This window comes from Heloderma suspectum, chromosome 2 (assembly GCF_057233095.1).
Source record: "Heloderma suspectum isolate Gila_16-S chromosome 2, 16-S_ref, whole genome shotgun sequence".
NCBI classification, from domain to species: domain Eukaryota; kingdom Metazoa; phylum Chordata; class Lepidosauria; order Squamata; family Helodermatidae; genus Heloderma; species Heloderma suspectum.
In genome coordinates, this window is record NC_139459.1 from 367,870,268 (window position 1) to 367,897,869 (window position 27,602).

Consider the following 27,602-nt stretch of genomic DNA (forward strand, 5'->3'; position numbering starts at 1 on the left):
GAGCTAGCCAGAGCTGTGTGAAAAGGCAGGCTTGCGAGCGAGCCAGCTTTCCGAACGCGAGGAGCCCCCGTGACAAAGCGTCGGCACCCGGGTGAGTTAAGCACCGTGCGGGGCTAGCAGCAAGGCGAGGAGGCCAGGGCAGTCAACTCTTTCCACCCTTCTCATCCTGAGTGTAAATAAACAACTATAAATATCAGCAAATATTAATACATTCCCCACCTTATCCTAGGAAACAATTAGTTTTTCCTAGTATCTCCCTCCAGGTAAACAAAACCAATAAGAGCAATTTTTAAAATGCTTCTGAAGGTGGAAAGGCAGTAGCAGAGTGGGGGCTATCACGTGTATTGCACTGAGTGCCACGTGGCTGAGGTTGTGGGCGTGTGCTTGGAGTAATGAGCTCACTGGAAAACTGGGAAGTGGATGCAACAGGTGTGGGTGTTGGCAGTCTCAGAGAAATTAACGCATAAAATGAGAACAAGAGGGATTGAAACTTGTGACAAATGTATTAAGTCGTTTCCTTTCATAGCAAATGGTACTAAGAACTCTAGGGGAAAATGTTCTCCGAATGCAAAATGTAAATTCTGGAGAGGCATTGTTTGAATTCATGGTGGAACAACTTTCACTGCACCTATATGAGGTTATGTTGTGAAGCATATTTTATAATTAAAAAAAATAAAAGAAACAAGATCAAAAACAGTTTAAATCAAGCAGGTCACAATAGTTTTATGTCACGAGAAATAACAGCCATGAACTGGGAATGTTATCAACCCAGGGAGGTATGTTTGAAATGGGACACATTAGGTCTCCCAGGCAAAAACGCAAATATATGCATTCTGAGACAACTGATTCATTTGTTATTGACATATCAATTGTGTGTTACAATGGTCACGGATTTAGTTTCATGGACATGTTTTTTGTAGCTAAAACTCTGGTTTTCAGACTAGGAGATACAACTTTTTAGAGTAGGTTTAGTAATTTGTTGATATTTCTATTGTTTTAAGAGAAAACATAAAATCTGAATGTACGTAAGCAGATGAATATGCATCAAAATGCTTAGTATGTCCAAAAGGCACACCAGTAATCATGATTTCAGTTCTCCCTGAGACAACTTAATCTCTTTCCTTGATTGGGGAAAATGGGTATGATGCCTTATTTACTATGCTATTTTGCTCCTCATGTTTTGTCTTGTTCCTGGAGATCTGTTGTTCTGCTTTCTGCTTGTACCAGCATTGTATAAATAGTGTTAATTCTGTTCCAGAGATCTACTTGAAATAATTAAAGGCAGAAGAGACAAACACTTGGTCTCAGAGAGTGGTTCCTGAACTAAATACCAGAAGCCAGTAAACCTGCATTAGTCCTGATGGCTACATGCTGCCTCCGGTATTAGAGGTGGTATGCCCGTGTACACCAGTTGCTGGGATCATGGGTGGGAGGGTGCTCTTGCACTCCTCCCATTTCTGGGTTTTCCACGGGCAGCTGGTTGGACAGAGTGTGAGCAGAGTGCTGGAGAGGAGGTGGAGGGTGCTGCTGCTGCTGCTAGGTTGTGGCGGCAGTGGCAGCAGGCATCCCCCCGCCTCGGACAGTGGGACACCTTGCACCGCCACAGACTCCAGGTCCCTCCTTTGGTCACAGCAGCACAAGATGGAGCAGCAACACATTTGTATTTTCTTCTCAGGAGGATCCAGAAACAAGGTTTCGATGTAAACAAAACCTGACTTTATTTCTAAGGCCCTAGATTTCTTGTTGTTGTTGTTGTTCAGTCGTGTCCGACTCTTTGTGACCCCATGGACCATAGCACGCCAGGCCTTCCTGTCCTGCGCTCTCTCCCGGAGTGTGCTCAAGTCCATATTCATTGCATCGGTGATGCTATCCAGCCATCTCATCCTCTGCCATCCCCTTCTCCTTTTGCCTTCAATCTTTCCCAGCATCAGGGTCTTTTCCAGGGAATTTTCTCTTCGCATTAGGTGGCCAAAATATTTGAGCTTCAGTACCTGTCCTTCCAATGCGCAGTCAGGGTTGATTTCCTTTAGGATTGACTGATTTGACCTCCTTGCAGACCAGGGGACTTGTAAGAGTCTTCTCCAGCACCACAGTTTGAAAGCATCAATTATTCGGCGCACAGCCTTCCTTATATTCCAGCTCTCACAGCCATACGTTGCTACGGGGAAAACCATAGCTTTGATTAGACGGACCTTTGTTGGCAAGGTGATGTCTCTGCTTCTTACTGTGCTGTCTAGGTTTGCCATAGCTTTCCTCCCCAGGAGCAAGCGTCTCTTAATTTCATGGCTACAGTCACTGTCTGCAGTGATCTTGGAGCCCAAGAAAATAAGATCTGTCACTGCTGCCATTTCTTCCCCTTCTATATGCTAGGAAGTCATGGGGCCAGATGCCATGATCTTCGTTTTTTTAATGTTGAGTTTCAAACCAGCTTTTGCACTCTCCTCTTTCACCCTCAACAAGAGGCTCTTTAGATCCTTTTCGCTTTCTGCCATTAGGGTGGTATCGTCTGCGTATCTGAGGTTGTTAATTCTCCTGGCAATCTTAATTCCGACCTGTGATTCATCCAACCCGGCATTTCTCATGATGTACTCTGCATATAAATTAAATAAGCAGGGCGACAATATACAGCCTTGTTGTACTCCTTTCCCAATTTTGAACCAATTGGTTCCATGTCCGGTTCTTACTGTTGCTTCTTGACCCTCGTACAGGTTTCTCAGGAGACAGGTAAGGTGTTCTGGTACTCCCATCTCTTTAAGAATTTGCCACAGTTTGTTGTGATCCACACAATCAAAGGCTTTAGCGTGGTTAATGAAGCAGAAATAGACTTTTTCTGGAATTCTCTTGCTTCCTCCATGATCCAGCGAATGTTGGCGATTTGATCTGTAGTTCCTCTGCCTCTTCGAAACCCAGCTTGTACTTCCAGTAGTTCTCGGTTCACATACTGCTGAAGCCTAGCTTGTAGGATTTTGAGCATCACCTTTCTGGCATGTGAAATGAGCACAACTGTAAGGTAGTTTGAACACTCTTTGGCATTGCCCTTCTTTGGAATTGGAATGTAAACTGACCTTTTCCAGTCTTGTGGCCATTGTTGAGTGTTCCAAATTTGTTGGCATATTGAGTGCAGCACTTTAACAGCATCATCTTTTAGGATCTAGGACAAGAGTTACCTCTTGTGCTGTTGGAAAAGTGTTTGCTATGATCAGCGTGTTCTCTTGGCAAAACTCTATTAGCCTTTGTCTTGCTTCATTTTGTACACCAAGGCCATGCTTGCCTGTTATCCCGGTGATTTCTTGACTTCCTACTTTAGCATTCCAATCCCCTATGATGAGGAGGACATCTTTTTTTGGTGTTAGTTCTAGAAGGTGTAGGTCTTCATAGAACCGATCATTTTCCGCTTCTTTGGCCTCAGTGGTTGGGGCATAGACTTGAATTACTGTGATGTTGAATGGTTTGCCTTGGATTCGTACTGAGATCATTCTATCGTTTTTGAGTTTGTACCCCAGTACTGCTTTTCCCACCCTGTTGTTGACTACGAGTGCTACTCCATTTCGTCTAAGGCATTCTTGCCCACAGTGGTAGATAACAATGGTCACCTGAATTAAATTTGCCCATGCTTGCCCATTTTAGTTCGCTGATTCCCAAGATGTCCATGTTCAATCTTGCCATCTCATGTTTGACCACCTCTGGCCCTGCACGGCATAGCTTATGGCTTCACTGAGTTACGCAAGCCCCTTCACCACAACAAGGCAGTGATCCATGATTTATATCTGTCATTTTTTTCCCTCACATCCTCCTTTCCCCCTTTCTCTCTCTTCCTTCCTTCTTCCTCCTTCCTCCTGAGACCCTCTAGGGAGAAATTTCTTAATAACTCAAAACAAGCAAGTGCATACAACTATTACAAATGCCCAGCAGATCTCCGTCCCATCTCACTCAGTTAACTGTACTGTCCTCTGCTGTCTGGATAATTCATCCCGCTGAGTCATACAATTCTGGAACATATTTACAGGCAGCCCTGCATCAAAGGCCTTTTAATAATCCGATGTGGAACTTCTTTGAGCAGGGACGATGGAGGCCAGATCTCAGTCCTCCAGAAGTTCTAGCCATATCAGAGGCACCTGGTGGGGGAAAAGGGACTCCATGATGCTGCCGCCACCTGATTCCCAGGAGCAAGAGTGGGAACGGGGGCCCTCCTCTTTCAGGGGTGGAGGGAGACCCCGTCTAGGGGACACAGTCCCACCTGCCCTGCATCACCACCTCTGATAGCCATTAGCTCTTCCACCAATGTTTGGATTCAGTTTCACTGCAGAACAATAGTAAAATCAGAAGTTGCCATTGTCAGGCAACTGTTGAGGCCACACCCTATCAGGCCCTACCCTTTTTAGTTCTTCTTGCTGTTTAGGCCCAGTCTGAGGGCCCAGGTGGTGAGGGCAAAAGTGTAGAGATGTTGGAAGCAGGTCAGCCCATTCTGAGGGGTGGCATACTGAAGCTGTCTTGCCTGAAGGCTTTCCCGCCCCAGCCCCAATTTTAAGACTCTGAAGTGAGTATAATAATCATACTTTGGATACAAGCCATCCAATATTAAGCACCTTTTCAAGAGTTAAGGAGGTAACGCAAGTTAATTTCAGGGAAGTGAAAGGGACACTAAAAGCCTTTAACTTTTTGCTTAGATTGGGATTTTTTTTCTAAAGTCCCATACATAAATTAAGTATGTATCTACACTGCCTTTCATGGCAAAATGTCCTCCCAGGTAGTCCACACGAAAACCGCAAGCCAGGTTGAAAGGTAAAAATGCAGCGCCCGATAACGGCCGCGTAGAAACGTCAAGCTGAGCCCCACGCCAAGCCCGGAACACAGCGGCCCCCGCGACAGGGCGCCGCTCAGCCGTGACGGGAGGCCTGCAGAAGGCTGCTGCACACGCTTGCCGGGGCAGCCGCGCAGGGCTGCGCGGGCCGGGCTTGCGAGCGGGCACGTGGCGCTCCCGAGGCCTTGTGAGCCTCCTGGCCAGGACGGGGGGCTGTTTTGCCAGCGAAAGCGAAACTCGCCCTGCTGACGGAGCAGCCGCGCCCGGCGAGCAGAAACGACGCCCCGAGCAGAGAGGGGAAGCCGCCGCCGAAGCAGCGCGGTGCCCCGCGGGATGCGCCCTGGTCCCGCGCGCAGAGGCAGGGTCTCGCCGCGTGGCCCCCCGAGGGCTGGGTGGGAGGGAGGGAGGAGATTCCTGGAGGGCAGGGGGCGCCTCCCCCCGAAAGGCGCTTCCTGCCCCGCCTTCCCCCGGCAGAGGGGGGCGGACTTGGCGCGTCCTCCGGTGCGGCTTCGGAGCCTCCTGGCTGGGGGCAGGTGAGACCCCCCGCCTGGCGCCCTGGGGTGAAGGGGGCTGGGCTGCAGGGGAGGGGAGCCGTGCGGGGGGGATGCCCTACTTCAACCCGGGGGGGTCTGAAGGAGCGTCCCGGCTGGAGCTGGGCCTCCGCCCCCTAGGGAGGCGCCCCGCGCAGCTGATCCGCTTGGGCCGCCCACAACGCCAGGGAGCTGCGCTCGTCCTCCGTTCAGCATCCCAGGCGGCGCCTTCGATGTGGCGAGCGGGAGGGAGGATGTCGAGGGCGCTGCTGCGCGGAGCCAGTTTATCTCCTTGACTCATAGAATAGAATCACAGAATAGTAGGGTTGGAAGGGGCCTACAGGGCCATCGAGTCCAACCCCCTGCACAATGCAGGAATCTAAGTCAGAGCATCCCTGACAGGTGTCTGTCCAGCCTCATCTTTACCTCCTCCAGTGAGGGAGAGCCCACCACCTCCCTAGATAATTGGTTCCATTGTCATATTGCGCAGCCAGAATCTGGCTTCCTGTCACTTGAGCCCATTATTCCATGACCTGCACTCTGGGATGATCAAGAAGAGATCCTGGCCTTCTTCTCTGTGACAACCTTTCAAGTACTTGAAGAGTGCTATCCTATCCCCCCTCAGTCTTCTCTTCTCAAGGCTAAACATGCCCAGTTCTTTCAGTCTCTCTTCATAGGTTCTTCAAAGAACATTCTTCTTTGTTTCCAGTCCCCTGATCATCTTTGTTGCCCTCCTCTGAACCCTCTCCAGTTTGTCTGCATCCTTCTTAAAGTGTGATGCCCAGAACTGGACACAGTACTCCAGATGAGGCCTAACCAGTGCTGAATAGAGGGGAACTGGTACCTCCCGGGATTTGGAAGCTATGCTTCTATTAATGCAGCCCAAAAGAGCATTTGCCTTTTTTGCAGCCACATCACATTGTTGGCTCGTATTCCGCTTGTGATCTAGAACAATTCCAAGATCCTTCTCTCTTGTAGTAATATTGAGCCAAGCAGGGGTGTTGCTAGGTTCTTAAAAGATCGGGGGCACAGGCCCATAACAGATTTGCATATACGAGTCTAAGCGCACATCTCATATATATGTGTGTGTGTGGTGTGTACATGCAGTGTGCTTGTGTATGCGTATATCTCTACTCCATTCTCCCGGCAGACAACATACCTGGCGAGTCCATGGGTCTTCGCGACATACTTGGGTCTCGATCCCACTCAGCAAGGAGTCTCCCACTACTACCACTCTTCTCTTCTTCTTGTTGTAGGCCTGGGCTTCATCGCCTCTGTTTGACTGACCTTCAGCCTCTTGCTCACTCTCATGTGGGTTCCCTTGTGATTCTTCCTCTGCAGGCTGTCCTCCAATCTCATCCGCAAGTACCTGGAATCGATTCCACAGCTCCACTGCTTCTACTGGTGCAGAGTGGCGTCTAGTTCTTCTTCTCCAAACTGTCACCTTTTTCCAAGGAGTATCCTCTACTCCATTTTTCTTCACCTCAGCATTTCCCACTGCCTCATCTTGCTGTTGCTCTTCAAGCTTATTTATTTATTTATTATTACATTTATTAATCGCCCATCTGGCTGGTCACCCAGCCACTCTGGGTGATGTACAACATAGAATAAAAACAGTTTAAAACAATAAAATTCTACAATAAAAACATTTTCTAAAATACCCTAACCCACCCCAAATGCCTGCCTGAACAGCCACGTTTTTAATGCATGACGGAAGCTCATTAAAGACTCATTAAAGCTTCCGGTCTTCCCTTTGCTGCTGTAGTTCCCCCATTCTGTCCAAGAACTCTTCATGGTCTCTTATTCCTCGGAGGGTCGACAGTCGCCGCTCCAGTCCACTTACATTTTCTTCCAGCAGTGTGATCAACTCGCACTTGTTACAGGTGTAGGCCATGTTGTTCTCAGGCAAGAAAACAAACATGGCACAGGCCTTGCAGGTCACCACCGCTGGAGAGTTTTGTCCTTCCATAGCCTCTTTTCCCTTTTTGCGTCTAGCTTTGTGATTGTTCTAGACTAGCCTGTGCTTGCTAACTCACTAGACGTTAAAAGCAGAGTCCCACTGTTGTGGAAGTGTGTGTTACAAGACAAATAAATGAAAAAAAAAAGTTTGTTAAAAAAAGAAAAAAATGTGTTAGGGGCCTCCCCCTTGACCTCCCCTACCTAACTCCCCTGGCCAACTCCTGTTGGCTCTCCCTGTCCGCTCACTCTGGTCGCTTGCTCTCTGGGAGCTTGCTTGCTTCTGTAGTCTGTGGAGCAGCTTGCTCTGCTCTGCTCTGCTCTGCTCTGTTCAGCTGGGAGGCGGGAAACAGACTGGAGCTTCCCGCCCACTCAGCTGCTGGGAGTACTCAAGCCACACACACCCAATTCAGTTGGAGCTCTCAGAAGCACCTGGTGAGCTCACAGCTGCTCAGAAGGATAAAGGGCAGCCCCCTGGGCTTCCTGCAGCCCTCTTACCGCTTACCCTCTGTCTTCTTTGTCTCCTTTGTCTCCTTTGTCTCTTCAACCACTGCAGCTCCCCTGGCCAACTCCTGTTTGCTCCCCCTGTTCGCTCACTCTGGTCGCTCGCTGTCTGGGAGCTTGCTTGCTTCTGCAGTCCCTGGACCTGCTGGAGCAGCTTCCTCTGCTCTGCTCTGCTCAGCTGGGAGGCGGGAAACAGCTGTACTTGCATATGTGAGATGATTGGGTGAGTGAGTGAGACAGGGGTGGGAGTGAAGTGTGGGTGGTATATAAGCTTGGTGCTGTCCCTGTGTGAGTCAGATAGGGTTTGGAACAGAGACTCGGAATAGATCAGAGAGAGAGAGAGAGAGAGAGAGGTTGTGGGAGATGGGATTTGTATGGGGTCTGCGAAGAGTTAAATTGAAGAGAATTTGCAGACAGACAGAGAAAGACTAGGATTCAAGTGCATATGTGCAAACAGAAGCTGTAAAAGTTACTTACTTGCTGTTTACCATCTTAATGCTGGAAACAATAAAAGTTTCTTTCTTTCATGAAATCTTACGCCTTCCGTTCTTGGCTACATGAGGGTTAGGGTAATAACAGAAATAATACAGGTTATAATCAAGCCAGTATGTTCCCACTGCTTGAGGACAAAGTAAAAAGGGTTGGACCTGAGCCTAGAGGTCCTGGTGGCAATGTTCCTGTGTGTGCGGAAGGTGCTTCCTGCTGCAAGAAAGACCTCAGTGAGGAGGAATTCGCACTGGTAACAGGGAGAACACCACTGGAGGCAGCTGGAGGGGAGTCCTTTCGAGAAGGAGCTGAAGGCTGATAATAATGAATAAATATATAAATATATAAATGGGGAGGAGGAACGATACAGAACGAAAAAGGGGTATTAAAATCCTGAACAGGGAAAAAGCAAATCTTAAGAGAGCACAAGCGGTGAATCCCAGTTAATGTGGGGCACAAAACCTGTGGTCTCTTGGGATGGAGGATGCTGTCCTGTGAGAATGCTTGCTCTGTTCCAGTGAGGGAGCTCCCAGCTATGTTACTTAGGAATGGAGGCTCCATCTGCTGAGGCAGTACAGCTCAGGAAATCAGAGCGAAATATTTTGGGTCTTCTTAATTATTTAATGTTTAGCACAGTCTGTCTAAACTAAAGAAAATGTATGTGTTGATCAGAATTTCTGTCTTCTGTGCATAAAGGAATTTGGTTGATTAATACATGGGCCTGTCTGAGCCATGGCTGTGTGGCAGAAGTAGAGGCTTTGCATGCAGAAGTCCCTGGTTCAATGCCTGGTATCTCCAGGTAGGGCTGGAAAAATTCCTGCCTGAAACCCTGGAGAGCTGCTGTCTGTCAGTGCCACCAGTACTGGGCTAGATGGACCAAGGGGCTGACTCGGCCTGGGGCAGCTTCCCAGGATCCTGTGTTGGCCTTTTAAGAATCATATGACGAATCAACAAAGATTCCTTAAAATGACTGTCAGCCTTAACTTGAACCGATGTGAAGTTAGTTTATGCTAAGGGTGGCTTGGGGAGAAGATGGCGGCGGCAGCAGGTGACACAGCGAGGGGGTGTCACGGAGGTGCTTCCTTGAAGAGCAGATAAGACCTCAGGAGAAGGCCGAGAGGGGGAAGGACTTTTCATGGGATGAATGGTTAGTGAGGGACTTGTGTGGTGGGAGGGGATGAGAGATCTTCAGACTCTCAAGCAAGTGAAAGATCTAGGTCAGTGCCTCTCAGGTGAACGACCCTCCCCAAGTCTGTGGTTCTCTTAAAGTCTTTGCATTTGGCTGCCTTTCCTTCCGGGACAGGACCTGCTTGCTAGCTGGAGTCCTGCACATTTCTTCCTGCACTCACAATATGCTAATTGCTTACCGGAACCATGTCCTACCTTTACAGAGCCTTAGTCTCACTGCCTCCTATGGCAATCTTTGCCCCGATACAGAAGAGGGAAGAGGTCCTTCAGAACCTTTGGAGGTTTTCTGGAACACAGATGACAGATGGTTGAGACAGACTCAGCTGGCACTGAAGCACCGAGGGACTCTGATACCATGAAGCCTGGGAGGATCGGAGTATTCTGGGAAACAAAGGCCCAGACGGTTATTGGTGAGGACATGGTCAGCTCAGATGTACAGCTCCAGCGTTTCAGGCAGTTCTGCTATGAGGCAACCAAGGGCCCCCGAGAGGTTTGCAAGCAACTCCACACTCTTTCCCATCAGTGGCTCAAGCCCCAGCAACACACGAAAAGCCAAATGCTGGACCTGGTGATCCTGGAGCAGTTCCTGGCCATCCTGCCAGCGGAGATGGCGAGCTGGGTGAGAGAGTGTGGGGCGGAGACCAGTTCCCAGGCGGTGGCCCTGGCAGAAGGCTTCCTCCTGAGCCAGGCAGAGGACAGGAGGCCGGAAGAGCAGCAGGTGAGAGCATTTCATCCAGGGGGTCAGGAATGTGAGGGGGGATATCCTAAAACTCTCTGCTCTTTGGCCAACCCATTCTGGAAATTGCCCAAGGAGAGGTGTCCCATACCACCCTACAACATTTTTGCCTCATTCCTTTCTAATCTTTCTCCTTGTTCCACTTCTTGGATCTTCATTGCTCTTTCACATGCAGAGTCTGTTTCAGGTTCAGAGTCTGTTTGCAGAAATGGGACCTGATTTCTCTGCAGCACAGAAGGCTCCAACAGACACCAGACAGAGCCCCCCACAAAGGGGGCTCAGGCAGGAGGGTGTCAGACCTGCCGCCTTGCAGGGTAAGGATTAATTTGGGGTGGCTGTATTTCAACCTGGTCTCGCTCCCTTATACCTTATACATGGAATCCAACAGTTTGATTTGTGGCCAACAGTCCAAATGGGGAAATATGCATTTTACCCACCTATAAACTATTGAAATGCAAATTAAAGATAAGACATCTTGTAACTGCCAGGTGTACTTAGACTCGCATCACTTCCAGTTCAATTCTATGCATTTGACTTGGAAGTAGGTTCTGTTGTGTTTCAAGGCGCTTACTTCTGAGGAGTTTAGGATTGTAATCTCAGTCTCTGTGCACCTGTCTTCCCATCACCTTTGTATCCCACAGGCACTGGAATGACCCCAGCAATAAGTACACAGCCATCTCTTTTTCATTGTGACGGAGTGGAACCGGATCAGGTAGGGGGAAGGATCACTGGGGAACACAGGCAAGGGAGCAGTCTGGGTGCCTCCGTCCCCTGCTCACCTCCCAGGGCCAGAACACATCTCTCTGTTTCCTTCTGGCCAAGCTAAGATCCTAAGGAGAGTCCTGCTGGATGGGACCAAAGGCCCATTTAGTCCATTGTCCTGTTTCTCACAGTACCTAACCAGATGCCTCTTGGGACGCTCACAAGAAGGACAGGAGGGTTTATGCTCTGACTTGGATTCCTGCATTGAGCAGGGGGTTGGACTCGATGGCCTTGTGGGCCCCTTCCAGCCCTACTATTCCATGATTCTATGATAGGGCCACAGCCGTTTCTTGCTCCCCCCCCCCCCAACTGGTTTTCACAGCAAGCAGGTTTCAGTCCTGCATTATAATGACCAGCCGTCTGGAAACATTTTCTTTTTTCCTCCAGGGTCCAGTGACTTTTGAGGAGGTTGCTGTGTGCTTCACGGAGGAGGAGTGGGCACTGCTGGATCCTGACCAGAGAGCCCTGCACAAGCAAATCATGGAGGAGAACCATGGGATCGTGGCATCTCTCGGTAAGGTTCCCTGTCTTCCTGCTTAATTCTAATACCCGGTTCCAGATCCAGTCATGATGAGGAAGGGAGTATTGCCATTTTTTGCCACATATCCTATATAACGTTTAATATTTTGAGGCTGCCTTTAAGGACATAGGCCTCAGAAGGCAGCATTCAAAATGAAAATAAGATAGCTTAAGTTGTCTGAAAATCAGCATTGTAAGATGGCAGCTTAAAGACACAGGACTCAAACATACCACAAGTTTGTTCACTAGACAGGTTAAGACAGCTCAGAATCTCCAAAACCACCAGCAGCAGAATACTGATTAGAGAAAGGTGGCCCAGAACAGGCACCTTTTCAAGGCAGAGTTGAAGGCCTCCCCTGCAGGGGCCATGTGGATTCGATTGCAGATTTCAGCACCTCCAGATCCCTTCTTCCAGTCTACCAGGACTTGCCTATTTTTTTTACTAAAACATTTGTAATCCTGCCGTTGCATTAAACAAATATCCACTTGGAGCTAATACTGGTGAGGCATCAATACAAATACTAGAAAATCACAACATAAAACACTAATGAGCATCTGGTCATGAAATCTTCGGGAAACACTGAGAGCTGCAACAAATACAAACACAGAATTGATCCATCATGGAACCCCAGAAGCCTGACACATCCGCTGTACTGAAGCCAGAAAGGGAGGTCTCCAGGGAGGCAGCTGGCCCCCCAGAATGCAGCGAGTCTACAGGACCCAAACCCAGCTGCTTCCCCTTTAGTTTCTTTCTCCCAAATTGCGGTCTCTCTTCACACATACAGACCCAGGTTACATCTTCCTCAGCTGGGGTGGAGGGATGGGAAAGAGATCTGCTTCTCTCTGCCTGAGCACAACAGAACTCCGGGGTTTGCTATGCTCTTCAGAGCAGGTGGAATCCTGCAGAGCGTGGATAGGCCAGGAGACCAAGGTGGTTTCAGTAGTGTGGAGTGGGGATAGTAGTAGAAAGACAACGATTGGAACCGCTCTAGTAAGCCGGCCCACTGAGGACACACAACTGTGGATTTTTCTCCAGTTTCCAGAAAAGCTTCAAAGGCACACGGGGTGCCAGATCTGTTATTAAAATACTGCAAAGGAGTTGTTTATTTATTTACGACATTTCTATACTGCCCAATAACCAAGGCTGTCGTACAAGGAAGAGTTACAGGACGATTCCCAGGTGGTGACAACTGTTCCAGGCTGAAAGCAATGGCGCTCAGATAATTCCTTGCCAGAGCCATCTCAAACGTAAAAGTGTGCGATATGGGATGGGTGCTCATTACCGGAGGTGCTGAGCCTGCAGCTATTCATGGTTGCAACATGCCTGAAAGTCTAGGAAATTCAGGGTTGAGCACCTGAGCTGGTAATTTACTTATCTCAGGGAGATCACTTCAGAGATGACTTGTTGTTGTTTATTCGTTCATTCACTTCCGACTCTTCGTGACTTCATGGACCAGCCCACGCCAGAGCTTCCTGTCGGCTGTTGCCACCCCTAGTTCCCCCAAGGTCGAGTCCGTCACCTCCAGAATATCATCCATCCATCTTGCCCTTGGTCGGCCCCTCTTCCTTTTGCCTTCCATTTGCCCTAGCATCAGCATCTTCTCCAGGGTATCCTGTCTTCTCATTATGTGGCCAAAGTACTTCAGTTTTGCCTTTAATATCATTCCCTCAAGTGAGCAGTCTGGCTTTGTTTCCTAGAGTATGGACTGGTTTGATCTTCTTGCAGTCCAAGGCACTCTCAGAATTTTCCTCCAGCACCACAGTTCAAAAGCATCTATCTTCCTTTGCTCAGCCTTCCTTATGGTCCAGCTCTCGCAGCCATAGGTTACAACGAGGAATACCATTGCTTTAACTATGTGGACCTTTGTTGTCAGTGTGATGTCTCTGCTCTTAACTATTTTATCAAGATTTGTCATTGCTCTCCTCCCAAGAAGTAAACGCCTTCTGATTTCCTGGCTGCAGTCAGCGTCTGCAGTCATCTTTGCGCCTAGAAATACAAAGTTTGTCACTGCCTCCATGTTTTCTCCCTCTATTGCCAGTTATCAATCAAGCTGGTTGCCATAATCTTGTTTTTTTTTAGGTTTAACTGCAACCCAGCTTTTGCACTTTCTTCTTTCACCTTCGTCATAAGGTTCCTCAGCTCCTCCTTGCTTTCAGCCATCAAAGAGGTGTCATCTGCATATCGGAGATTGTTAATGTTTCTTCCAGCAATTTTAACTCCAGCCTTGGCTTCATCAAGCCCAGCATGTCGCATGATGTGTTCTGCGTACAGGTTGAATAGGTAGGGTGAGAGTATACAACCCTGCCGTACTCCTTTCCCAATCTTAAACCAGTCTGTTGATCCGTGGTCTGTTACTGTTGCTACTTGGTCGTTATACAGATTCCTCAGGAGGCAGACAAGATGACTTGGTATCCCCATCCCACCAAGAACTTGCCACAATTTGTTATGATTCACACAGTCAAAGGGTTTAGAAGAGTCAATAAAACAGAAATAGATGTTTTTCTGAAACCCCCTGGCTTTCTCCATTATCCACTGGATATTGGCAATTTGGTCTCTAGTTCCTCTGCCTTTTCTAAACCCAGCTTGTCCATCTGGCAATTCTCGTTCCATGAATTGCTGGAGTCTACCTTGCAAGATCTTGAGCATTACCTTACTGGCATGTGAAATAAGTGCCACTGTTCGATAGTTTGAACATTCTTTAATGTTTCCCTTTTTTGGTATGGGAATATAAGTTGATTTTTTCCAATCTGGTGGCCATCCTTGTGTTTTCCAAATTTGCTGGCATATGGCATGTATCACCTTGACAGCATCATCTTGCAAGATTTTAAACAGTTCAGCTGGGATACAGTCGTCTCCTGCTATGTGACTGAAAGGTTGCCTGCACTCATAAAACCCACTGAGAGGTATCCCTTCTCATCCATGTTGGAACAAATGATACCGCCAAGCAGAGCTACGAAGAAATCACGTCAGACTTTGTAGCTTTGGGAAGGAAACTCAAGAACTTTGGGGCCCAGATAGTTTTCTCATCCATCCTTCCAGTAGTTAGGATAGAAAGGGAAAGAAAAATACTCCGGATGAATGACTGGCTACAAAGGTGGTGCCGGCGCGAGAGATTTGGATTCTTGGACCATGGGCTATGCTTCCTGGAAGATGGGCTGTTGGCAAGGGACAGGTTGCACCTCACAAAGGCTGGGAAGAATGTGTTTGGCCACAGCTTGAAGTACTTCATCAGGAGGGCTTTAAACTGAATCCTATGGGGAAGGGAGAAGTAAAGTTGGGGTAACAATGGACTCATGCACCGCAGCGGAGAGCACAGCTCTAATAGTGCCCAATGGCTGGAATACAGCAATTGAAGGATATAACTTGTTCAAAAACAACAGGAGGAACAGAAAGGGAGGTGGGGTTGCACTGTATGTGAAAAATACATATCTCTGCACAGGAATACAGGAGGATGAGCTTGGTAGCCCCATCAAGAGCATCTGGATCAAAATAAATGGAGCGAAGAATAAAAGGAACCTGGTGGTTAGAGTCTACTACTGGCCACCCAATCAAGGAGAAGTCGAGGATGAAACTTTTGAAAAGCAAATAGACAATGTTTTAAGGAAGCATGATGTAGTAATAATGGGGGACAAATATTTCCCTGATATTTGTTGGGAGACAAATTCTGCAAAACATGGCCCCTCCAGGAAATGCCTGATTTGTGTGGTGGATAACTTCCTCCTACCGAAAGTAGAGGTAGGAACTAGAGGATCGGCTATCCTTGACTTGATCCTAACCAACAGAGATGACTTAGTGGATTAGTGAACGAGCTGAGGTTAGCGGGGGATGCTAAAAGCAACAAAAAGGCTTTCTTCAGCTACGTTCATAGTAAAAGACAAAGGAAATAAATGATTGTTCAGCTATTAAATAAGGATGGCAAAATGATAACAGATGAAAAAGAAAAGGCAGAGGTGCTCAATTCCTACTTTGGCTCAGTCTTCTCCCAAAAGAGAGTGTATGACCCCCCTGGCAAAGGCAAAGTACAGGCTGAAGGGGCAGGATGGCAGTTTGAGATCGATAGGCATATGGTCAAGGAACACCTCATTACTTTGAATGAGTTCAAATCTCCAGGGCCAGATGAACTGCATCCTAGAGTAATAAAGGAACTGGCAGAAGAACTCTCAGAACCACTGTCTATTCTCTTTGAGAAATCATGGAGGACGGGGGAAGTGCCAGATGACTGGAGGAGGGCTAACGTTGTCCCTATCTTCAAAAAGGGTAAAAAGGAGGAACCTGGGAACTACAGACCAGTCAGTCTGAGATCAATCCCTGGGAAAATTCTGGAGCGGATGATAAAGCAATCCATCTGTAAGCACCTTGAAAACAATGCAGCAATTACTCAAAGCCAACATGGATTTGTCAAGAACAAATCCTGCCAGACGAATCTGAATTCATTTTTTGATCAAGTCACCTCCCTTGTGGACCGTGGGAATGCTGTAGACATCATATACCTCGACTTCAACAAAGCTTTCGACACAGTGCCCCATGATATCCTGATGAGCAAACTAGCTCAAAGTGGGCTAGATGAAACAACGATCTAGTGGATCCACAGTTGGCTACAGAATTTGACTCAAAGTGTGCTTATCAATGGGACCTTCTCAAACTGGGGAGAGGTAATGAGTGGGGTACCGCAGGGCTAAGTCCTGGGCCCAGTGCTTTTCAACATTTTTATTAATGATTTGGAGGAGGAGGTGCAGGGAATGCTGATCAAATTTGCAGATGACACAAAATTGGGCGGGATAGCGAATGCTTTGGAAGACAGAAACAGAATTCCAGATCTTGATAGACTGGAGCGCTGGGCAGAAAACAACAGAATGACATTTAATAGGGACAAATGCCAAGTTCTGCATGTAGGAAAAAGAAACCAAATGCGCAGTTACAAGATGGGGGATACATGGCTCAACCACACTACAAGCGAGAAGGATCTTGGAATTGTTGTCGATCACAAGCTGAATATGAGCCAACAATGTGATGTGGCTGCAAAAAAGGCAAATGCTCTTTTGGGCTGTATTAATAGAAGCACAGCTTCCAAATCCCGGGAAGTACTAGTTCCCCTCTACTCAGCACTGGTTAGGCCTCATCTGGAGTACTGTGTCCAGTTCTGGGCACCACACTTTAAGAAGGATGCAGACAAACTGGAGAGGGTTCAGAGGAGGGCAACAAAGATGATTAGGGGACTGGAAACAAAGCCCTACAAGGAGAGAGTGAAAGAACTGGGCATGTTTAGCCTTGAGAAGGGAGGACTGAGGGGAGACATGATAGCATTCTTCAAGTACTTGAAAGGTTGTCACAGAGAGGAAGGCCAGGATCTCTTCGCCATCATCCCAGAGTGCAGGACACGGAATAATGGGCTCAAGTGACAGGAAGCCAGATTCTGGCTGAACATCAGGAAAATCTTCCTGACTGTAAGAGCAATACGACAATGGAACCAATTGCCTGGGGAGGTGGTGGGCTCTCCCACACTGGAGGCATTGAAGACGAGGCTGGACAGCCATCAGTCAGGAATGCTCTGACTTGGATTCCTGCGTTGAGCAGGGGGTTGGACTTGATGGCCTTGTAGCCCCTTCCAACCCTACTATTCTATGATTCTATGCCTTGTTATTAGCAATGCTTCTTAAGGCCCATTCAACCTCACTCTTCAGGATGTCTGGCTCTAACTCACTGACCACACCGTCAAATCTATCCCCAGTATTATTATCCTTCCTATGCAGATCTTCCATATATTCTTGCCACCTTTTCTTGGTCTCTTCTGCTTCTGTTAAGTCCTTGCCATCTTTGTTTTTGATCATACCCATTTTTGCCTGGAATTTACCTCTGATCTTTCTAATTTTCTGGAAGAGGTCTCTTGTCCTTCCTATTCTATTATCTTCTTCCGCTTCCGCACATTGCTTGTTTAAAAATAATTCCTTATCTCTTCTGGCTAACCTCTGGAATTTTGCATTGAATTGGGCATATCTCCCCCTATCACTGTTGCCTTTTGCTTTCCTTCTTTCTCGGGCTGCTTCCAGTGTCTCAGCAGACAGCCATCTTGCCTTCTTGGTTTTCTTTTTCTTTGGGACGTTTTTTGTTGCCGCCTCCTGAACAATGTTGTGAACTTCTGTCCATAGTTCTTGCGGGAGTCTATCTACTAAGTCTAGTCCCTTAAATCTATTCTTCACCTCCACTGCATATTCATCAGGAATATTAGTGAGCTCATATCTAACTGATCTGTGGGTCTTCCCTATTCTCTTGAGTCTGATTCTAAATTGTGCAATAAGAAGTTTGTGATCTGAACTACAGTCAGGTCCAGGTCTTGTTTTTACCAACTGCATAGATATCCGCCACCTTTGGCTACAGAGGATGTAGTCAATCTGATTTTGGTGTCGACCATCTGGTGAAGTCCATGTATAAAGTCGTCTCTTAGGTTGTTGGAAGAGAGTGTTTGTTATGCACAGTGAGTTGTCATAGCAAAATTCTATCAGCCTATGTCCCGCTTCATTTTGTTCTCCCAGACCAGGCTTGCCTGTAATGCCAGGTGTCGTTTGTCTACCCACCTTAGCATTCCAGTCTCCTGTAAGAAAATAACATCTCTTTTTGGTGCACTATCCAGTAGGTGCTGCAGATCCTCATAGAACTGATCTACTTCTGCTTCTTCAGCATCTGTGGTTGGGGCGTATATTTGGATCACTGTGATATTAAATGGCTTACCCTGAATTGGAATTGAGATCATTCTACATATGTACTCTCAATTCTTCGCTTTATTGAAAACATTAATTGAGGGTGCTTAATTAGATTCTGTTGATAACTCAGGATTTTACCAATTTCTTGTCTTCATTCCAGAAGGAGACAGGTGGGAAGTGGAGAATAAGAGAGAACCATGTGGAAAGTCACCAAAGAAAGACAGATGTAAAAATAGGAAACAGCAGAGAAGGAAAATGGAAGGAAATTGGAATAAAAGGAAGAATTCCTTTGCTTCTCAGGACAATGGCAACCATGACACCACACTTCAAGAAAAAATACTTAATAGACGGGAAAAGAATACGTCCCATATGCATAGGAAAACTTTCAGTTCTGAATCAAACATTAAAGGTCATTGCAAAATTCGCATTTTGAAGAAACCACACAAATGCTTGGAGTTTGAGAAGAGCTTCGGACAAAAGATCCATCTCACTCGGCAGGAAAAAACTCACCCAGGGGAGAAACCATATAAATGCTTGGAATGTACAAAAAGCTTCAGTCAGAAAAAAAATCTCACTCAGCATGAAAGGACTCACACAGGGGAGAAACCATATCGCTGCTTCGAGTGTGGAAAGAGCTTCAGTCACAGGATAACTCTGACTCGACATAAAAGAACTCACACAGGGGAGAAACCATATAAATGCCTAGAGTGTGGAAAGAGCTACAGTCAAAGGACAAATCTTACTCATCATCAAAGATTTCATACCAGAGAGAAAGTGTACGTTTGTTTCGAGTGTGGGAAGAACTTCAGTAAGAAGACATATCTGACTTCTCATCAAAGAACTCACACAGGGGAGAAACCTTGTTCAGAGTGTGGAAAGAGGTTCAGTCATAAAGGTACTCTCACTCATCATCAAAGAACTCACACAGGGGAGAAACCATATCATTGTTTGGAGTGTGGAAAAAGCTTCAGTAAGAAGGCACATCTCACTCGTCATCAAAGAACTCATACAGGGGAGAAGCCATATCAGTGTTTGGAGTGTGGAAAGAGCTTCAGGAGCAATCATAATCTCACTTGTCATCGAAGAACTCACACAGGTGAGAAACCATATAAATGCTTTGAATGTGGAAAGAGTTTCAGTAAGAAGAATCGTTTTAGTTGTCATCAAAGAACTCACACGGGAGAAACCAGATAAATGCCTGGAGTGTGAAAAGAGCTTTACTCGGGGATACATCTCACTTATCATGAAAGATTTCACACAGGGGAAAAAACATATCATGGTTTGGAGTGTGGAAAGACGTTTGGTCTTAAGACTTATCTCACTTCTCATCAAAGAATTCACACAGGTCAGAATCCATTATGAATGCTTGGAGTGTGAAAAGAGCTTCAGTCAGAAGAAGCATCTCACTCTGCATCAAACTCCTAATATAGGGGAGAAATTGTCACTCTCCAGTTTTTGAAAAGAAAAGATCATTTTCCCCAAACTTTAATGAAAATGTATCCATCATGTGTTGGCTCATTAACAATGTGTTGGCTCATTAACAATTAAGGGAGGGAGGTTTCCATTGGCTTGGTGACGTTCTAAGCAGTGGGTCCAAAGTTATTACAGTTTTCCTGCCCCATTAAAGCTGATGGTAGCGACTGCTCTCAAAGTTATGTCATGCATGCTCTGAATCATTCTAAAGCTAGAATGTTGCCAGCATTCCACAGTTTTCAGATGCATCTGATGTTGCAGAGGAAATCTAGTGGATTCTGTGTGCAGTGCCTATTCCTTTAGTTTTGAAACGTGATTTCATGAGGTCAGATAACACTTCATGTACAGGTCTGCTACTGATGTACACAACGAGCAGGGATGGGTTGACTCATGGAGGATGCCTCCTGCAAGACAGTAAGGCTCAGATGCTTCATAAGGCAACACAGGACCAGGATAACATGGGGCATCTTTGCTGCTCCCAGGCACTTGAGCCCCTCATCGATTTGGGCCTGAAAGAATATGGAAAATTGCATGTGCATTTGGGGTGGGGAGGGCTATGTTATAAGCGAGCACAATTTGTGACATTGCACAACATCCTCGCTGATCACGGGGCATGTCTGTTAAGGCAGCAGCCTTTGCTTCTGATCTGTGTAGCTTCAACCAATATATATTCATTGATCCAAAAAACCTGCTAATTTAAGACCAGAGTTAAGCCTTTCTCAGGCTGGATCAAGCTCCACAAAGCCAGAGAACTGAATCTAAGGCCCATAGCTTAATTGACATGCCCTGTGATCAGAGATGATGTTGTGCAATGTCACAAATTGTGCTTTCTGACAACTTACTTTCCATGCACCCACACTTTCCATCGGTCTTTCAGGCCCAAATCCCGATGAGGAGGGCAGAGTCCCTGGGACCAAGAAAGATGCCGCATGTTGTATTGCCATCTGAGTCTTAATCTAACACTAGAGGAATCCTTCTGTGTGTTGACAGCAGCCCTGTTTGTTGCTTACATCAGTCCCTGGAAGGAGTTTGTGTGTCCTCTTCTAGGACCCTCACCATCTTTACGCTGCTTTTTGAGTTACTAGGGTGACTACATTCCATGAGAGATTTTGAATTGCACTACGATGAATGAATGAAAAATCATTTCCCACTATATTGAGATTTCCACGAACAGCTGTGCTGCAAGATATTTGGGATTGCTTTGGAATGTGGGACGTTTGGTTGGGATAGAATGGATTGGGTGTATGAATGAAAAATATTCATTATCTATACCCTATGTGGACAGGGATAACCTGGTTTCTATAATCTAATTCTCTGGTTATCTCCAAGTTAGAACACTGCAGTGCACTCTATATGGGGCTGCCCTTGAAGACTGTTCAGAAGCTGCAGCTTGTGCAAAATGCGGCAGTCAGATTAATAACTGGGACCAGGTGGTCTGAGCATGTAAGACCAATTCTGGCCCCCTTGAATTGGCTGCCTGTATGTTTCCAAACCCGATTCAAGGTGCTGGTTATAAGCTGTAAGGCCTTACATGACCCGGGACCACAGTACCTGATGGAACACCTGTCCCGACATGAACCTACCCAGATGCTACGATCAACATCAGGGGCTTCTCTCCGAGCGCCTCCTCCAAGGGAGGCTCAGACGGTGGCAACAAGGGAGCGGGTCTTTTCAGTGGTGGCCCTCAGTTATGGAACCATCTCCCCACTGAGGCCTGTGTGCCACCAAAAGTGTCTTTTGGTGCCAGGTTCAGACTGCTCTCTCCTGCCATGCATTTAGTGGCTTATGATGGGGCACTTTTGTCTGCTGCCTTGAATAGGTCTGTTACTGAAATTGTGTACTGAATTTTGTTTTAAACTTTGTATCTTAAAAAAAATTAGACCACTTTTTATTATAATGTTTTATTATGAAGTTTATAATGTTGTAGTTTGTGTATTTTTTAATGAATTGTTGTGAACTGTCCCAGAGAGCCTTGGCTATTGGGCTGTATAGAAATGAAAGAAATAATTATATATTAAAATAATAATTATCCCCCAGAGGGGCAACTATTGGGCTTTGGCAAATATTGTCAAAGCCCTTTTTACCGCGGTTTACAGAAGACAACTTCCTTGATTGGGGAAAACGGGTATGATGCCTTATTTACTATGCTATTTTGCTCCTCATGTTTTGTCTTGTTCCTGAAGATTTGTTGTTCTGCTTTCTGCTTGTACCAGCATTGTATAATTAGTGTTAATTCTGTTCCAGAGATCTACTTGAAATAATTAAAGGCAGAAGAGACAAACACTTGGTCTCAGAGAGTGGTTCCTGAACTAAAAGTAAGTGGTTAATACCAGAAGCCAGTAAACCTGCATTAGTCCTGATGGCTACATGCTGCCTCCGGTATTAGAAGTGGTATGCCCGTGTACACCAGTTGCTGGGATCATGGATGGGAGGGTGCTCTTGCACTCCTCCCATTTCTGGGTTTTCCACAGGCAGCTGGTTGGACTGCTAGGTTGTGGCGGCAGTGGCAGCAGGCATCCCCCCGCCTTGGGCAGTGGGGCACCTTGCACCGCCACGGACTCCAGGTCCTCCTTTGGTCACGGCAGCACAAGATGGAGCAGCAACACGTTTGTATTTTCTTCTCGGGAGGATCCAGAAACAAGGTTTCGATGTAAACAAAACCTCACTTTATTTCTATGGCCCTAGATTTCTATCTGTCATTTTTTCCCTCACATCCTCCTTTCATAGAATCATAGAATAGTAGGGTTGGAAGGGGCCTACATGGCCATCAAGTCCAATCCCCTGCTCAATGCAGAAATCCAAGTCAGAGCATCCCTGACAAATGGCTGTCCAGCCTCGTCTTGAAGGCCTCCAGTGTGGGAGAGCCCACCACCTCCCCAGGTAATTGGTTCGATTGCCGTATTGCTCTTACAGTCAGGAAGTTTTTCCTGATCATAGAATCATAGAATCATAGAATAGTAGGGTTGGAAGGGGCCTACAAGGCCATCGAGTCCAACCCCCTGCTCAATGCAGGAATCCAAGTCAGAGCATCCCTGACAGATGGCTGTCCAGCCTCGTCTTGAAGGCCTCCAGTGTGGGAGAGCCCACCACCTCCCCAGGTAATTGGTTCCATTGCCGTATTGCTCTGACACTCAGGAAGTTTTTCCTGATGTTCAGTCGGAATCTGGCTTCCTGTAACTTGAGCCCATTATTCCGTGTCCTGCACTCTGGGATGATCAAGAAGAGATCCTGGCCTTCTTCTCTGTGACAACCTTTCAAGTACTTGAAGAGTGCTATCATATCTCCCCTCAGTCTTCTCTTCTCAAGGCTAAACATGCCCAGTTCTTTCAGTCTCTCTTCATAGGGCTTTGTTTCCAGTCCCCTGATCATCTTTGTTGCCCTCCTTTGAACCCTCTCCAGCTTGTCTGCATCCTTCTTAAAGTGTGGTGCCCAGAACTGGACACAGTACTCCAGATGAGGCCTAACCAGTGCTGAGTAGAGGGGAACTAGTACTTCCCGGGATTTGGAAGCGATGCTTCTATGAATGCAGCCCAAAATAGCATTTGCCTTTTTTGCAGCCACATCACATTGTTGGCTCATATTCAGCTTGTGATCGACGACAATTCCAAGATCCTTCTCGCTCGTAGTGTGGTTGAGCCACGTATCCCCCATCTTGTAACTGTGCATTTGGTTTCTTTTTCCTAGGTGCAGAACTTGGCATTTGTCCCTATTAAATGCCATTCTGTTGTTTTCTGCCCAGCACTCCAGTCTATCCAGATCACTTTGAATTTTGTTTCTGTCTTCCAAAGTATTAGCTATCCCTCCCAATTTTGTGTCATCTGCAAATTTGATCAGCATTCCCTGCACCTCCTCCTCCAAGTCATTAATAAAAATGTTGAAGAGCACTGGGCCCAGGACTGAGCCCTGCGGTACCCCACTCGTTACCTCTCCCCAGTTTGAGAAGGTCCCATTGATAAGCACTCTTTGAGTCCGATTCTGTAGCCAACTGTGGATCCACCGGATCGTTGTTTCATCTAGCCCACTTTGAGCTAGTTTGCTCATCAGGATATCATGGGGCACTGTGTCGAAAGCTTTGCTGACGTCGAGGTATATGATGTCTACAGCATTCCCACGGTCTACAAGGGAGGTTACTTGATCAAAAAATGAGATCAGATTTGTCTGGCAGGACTTGTTTTTGATAAATCCATGTTGGCTTTGAGTAATCACGGCATTGTTGTCAAGGTGCTTCCAGATGGATTGCTTTATGATCTGCTCCAGAATTTTCCCAGGGATTGATGTCAGACTGACTGGTCTGTAGTTCCCAGGTTCCTCCTTTTTACCCTTTTTGAAGATAGGGACAGCGTTAGCCCTCCTCCAGTCATCTGGCACTTCCCCCGTCCTCCATGATTTCTCAAAGAGAATAGACAGCGGTTCTGAGAGTTCTTCTGCCAGTTCCTTTATGACTCTAGGATGCAGTTCATCTGGCCCTGGAGATTTGAACTCATTCAAAGTAATGAGGTGTTCCTTGACCATATGCCTGTCGATCTCAAGCTGCAATCCTACCCCTTCAGCCTGTACTTTGCCTTTGTCAGGGGGGTCATAGACCCTCTTTTGGGAGAAGACTGAGCCAAAGTAGGAATTGAGCACTTCTGCCTTTTCTTTGTCATCTGTTATCATTTTGCCATCCTTATTTAATAGCTGAACCACCATTTCTTTCCTCTGCCTTTTACTATGCACATAGCTGAAGAAAGCCTTTTTGTTGTTTTTAACATCCCTTGCTAACCTCAGCTCATTCTCAGCTTTAGCCTTCCTGACGCCATCCCTGCAATTCTGTGCTATCTGCCTGTACTCTTCCTTTGTTACTTGGCCTTTTTTCCACTTCCTATATGTGTCCTTTTTTGTTTTCAGGTCATCCCTAAGCTTTTTGTGAAGCCACATTGGCTTCTTCTGTTGTCTTCCACCTTTTCTTCTTGTTGGAACATCTTACTCATCATCAAAGATTTCATACCAGAGAGAAACCATATTTTTGTTTTGAGTGCAGGAAGAGCTTCAGTCAGAAGACACATCTCACTTCTCATCAAAGAACTTACACAGGGGAGAAAACATGAATGTTTGGAGTGTGAAAAGAGCTTCAGTGACAAGGGAATTCTTACTTTTCCTCAAACAGCTCATACCGGGAAGAAACCATATAATTGTTTGGAGTGTGGAAAGAGCTTTAGTCAGAAGATAACTCTCACTCGACATCACAGAATGCACGCAGGGCAGAAACCATACAAATGCTTGGAGTGCGGAACGAGCTTCTGTCAAATGATATCTTTCACTAAACATCATCGAATTCACAAAGGGGAGAAAGCATTTGATTGTGTGGTTTAGCACATAACGCTAAGCCACCCCTGCAAATAAGCTGCACAGTGTGTGTCGTTTGCTGCACAACCCATGGTATGCCCAACAGACAATTGGGCTTGCTCTTGGTTGTTCTCCCTCTCCTTCCCATTTACTACTCCAGCTGGGTCCCACACACATTCCAGGGGATTTTGCAGCAAAAATATATTTTCTCCCTGATCCAATCACTACCTCCTTTTTCTTCCTTGTTTTTTTTTATTATTATTTTTTGATGTCTCAAAAATGTGCAATTCTGGTTGCTCTGATCACTAGTCCTTTTCATTCTCTGGCATTTTTTTCAATTTTTCAGTGCCCCCAAAATGCACAACTAGGGTTGAAATTGTTTTAATTTATTTTGAATTTATTTCACAAGTCCAGTAGTGCACGCTTAACGGCTGTCCCATCTGTGTAGTCTTGACTGGTTAATCTCCTTGTCTGTTCCCACTGTCAAAGGCAACAGCCAAGGGGAAAAGGTATTCTACAGGGAAATTGACAAAATGAGGTTGCGTAGTCTAATTTGTGCAGTTGTGAAGGAATGGGGGAGAAATAATACTAAAGGGAAGGAGGGAACCAGTAGTGCCATTCAGAAGTACCAAGGGGGGTAGGGGGAGCCAACAGAGTAGGTGCACCCATGGAGGTGGGAACAGTTTCTCCCCCTTGCCAATGAGATCCTCACAATTATAAGAATTTGACTGGCACTTCCCAGTGTCCCCCACCCTTTCAGCCCTTTCCTGAGTCTCCGGTACTCCTAAAAGGGGAGATATTAACACTCCCTCCTTTCCACAGTAATTACTTCTGTGGTTACTGTGGTCCCCTGACAGTTTTTTTTTAAAGGCAGAAATGTGCACACATTTCATGGTCAACCCGGAGTGCTCATTGGAAGGACAGATACTGAAGCTGAAGCTCAAATATTTTGGCCACCTAATGCGAAGAGAAAACTCTCTGGAAAAGACCCTGATGCTGGGAAAGACTGAAGGCAAAAGGAGAAGGGGACGGCAGAGGTTGAGATGGCTAGATAGCATCACCGATGCAATGAATATGAACTTGAGCATGCTCCAGGAGAGAGCGCAGGACAGGAAGGCCTGGCGTGCTATGGTCCATGGGGTCACGAAGAGTCGGACACGACTGAACAACAACAACAAAAGTAAATGGAGTCAAAATGTGCACAAATTTCAGGGCTTGGAAGTACATGGACAGGAAATTTCCGCACCTGCATGAACTGCTCCATTACTGCAGGTGCACAAATTTCACCTCCATTAACTTCCCAGCCCTTAAATCTGGACAAATTTCACCTCCATTAACTTCCCAGCCCTTAAATCTGGACAAATTTCACCTCCATCAACTTCCCAGCCCTTAAATCTGGACAAATTTCACCTCCATTAACTTCCCAGCCCTTAAATTTGCATGCACCTCCCTTCCATTTACTTGCCAGTCCCCCAAAATGTGCAGATATTCCTGGCATTATAAAAAAGCCGTTAGAGGGTGGCAGAAGAGAAGACGGAGCAAATGGGTGCTGGCACCAGTGGTGCTTTCATCCGCCCCCTCCCCAGTGGGACCCCATTTTGACTATCCTGTAGCTGCCCTCTCAGGGCTCTTTTTTTTTTTTTAAAGAACCGTCAGGGAGCTGCAGTAACTGCAGTGGAAAGGGCTCCAAAAAGGAGCCAGGGAAAGTTGGGGGGAGTTAATATCTCGCCTTTCTGGAATAGCTGGAGACTGGGGAGAGTGTTAAAAGGCGGGGGGGGGGGACACACACACGGAGAAGCGCCAGTGTAAACTTGTAAAAGTAAAGGGGAGATATTGGGGGGGGGGGTTTGCTCCCGTGTGGGAGATGTCTCTATGCTGCCTCCAGTATCAGAGGCAGTAAGCCTGTGAACCCCAGCTGCTGGGGAAGATGGGCGAGAGGGTGCTGTTGCATTCCTGTCCTGCTTGTGGGATTCCTGTCAACAGCTGGTGGGCCACTGTGTGAACAGAATGCTAGAGCAGATGGACCCTTGGCCTGATCCAGCAGGGCATGTCTTACGTTCTTAGCAATCTCTGCTGGCAGAAATCTGTCTTGGTCGTGTGCGCACTGCGTCTTGCCTTGTTTTCTCTTCCTGTTATAACCTTTGTCAGCAAATATAGTATCAGTTTCTTTGTATACTCAAATACACTTCATGTTAATAAATGTTTAAAATGTAGTCTATGAGCACTTATTTATGAAGTAACTGTGTTGAGTGTAAAATTATATTTACACTCAACACTTTCCCCCACAAAGGCCCCACTGTGTCCCCTTCTTCCTCCAGAGGAAAGACGACTTGGAGCATACTGTGAGCTGCATCAGTGCCTCCTGGGTGGGATGAGGTGAGACCCCCACTCCCTGCCTTGTGCATTGGGGTGAAGGGGGTCTCTGGCTATAGGGGAGGGGGGACATGGAGGGCAGGAGAGAGAATGGGGAGGGAAGACTTGGGGAGGGAGATCCCCAAATTCAACCCCCAGCGTGTCAGAATGAGATCTGATTTAGCGGCATGGAGGGGAGTTGGACCCCACACACACACACACACACACACACATTTCACTCCATAGGGAGGTCTCCTCTGCAGCTGATCCA

At 46.7% G+C, this 27,602-nt stretch overlaps 1 protein-coding gene across 7 annotated transcripts; it reads left to right on the plus strand.

Moving 5' to 3' along the window:
• LOC146355943 (uncharacterized) lies at positions 1-27,331 on the plus strand. 7 transcript variants are annotated; one of them, XM_084830897.1, is made up of 8 exons: positions 1-91; positions 9,669-10,183; positions 10,377-10,515; positions 10,843-10,913; positions 11,351-11,477; positions 18,342-19,526; positions 21,899-21,969; positions 24,675-27,331. In XM_084830897.1, exons 2-6 carry the CDS (start codon positions 9,770-9,772, stop codon positions 19,373-19,375), a joined length of 1,785 nt encoding a protein of 594 aa, XP_084687023.1. In that variant the 5' UTR covers positions 1-91; positions 9,669-9,769; the 3' UTR covers positions 19,376-19,526; positions 21,899-21,969; positions 24,675-27,331. The 7 variants fall into 7 exon arrangements, with proteins under 7 accessions (XP_084687023.1, XP_084687019.1, XP_084687025.1 ...); XM_084830893.1 differs by having other exon boundaries at positions 18,342-21,969; XM_084830899.1 differs by having other exon boundaries at positions 18,345-21,969.
• Positions 27,332-27,602: the final 271 nt, after the last annotated feature.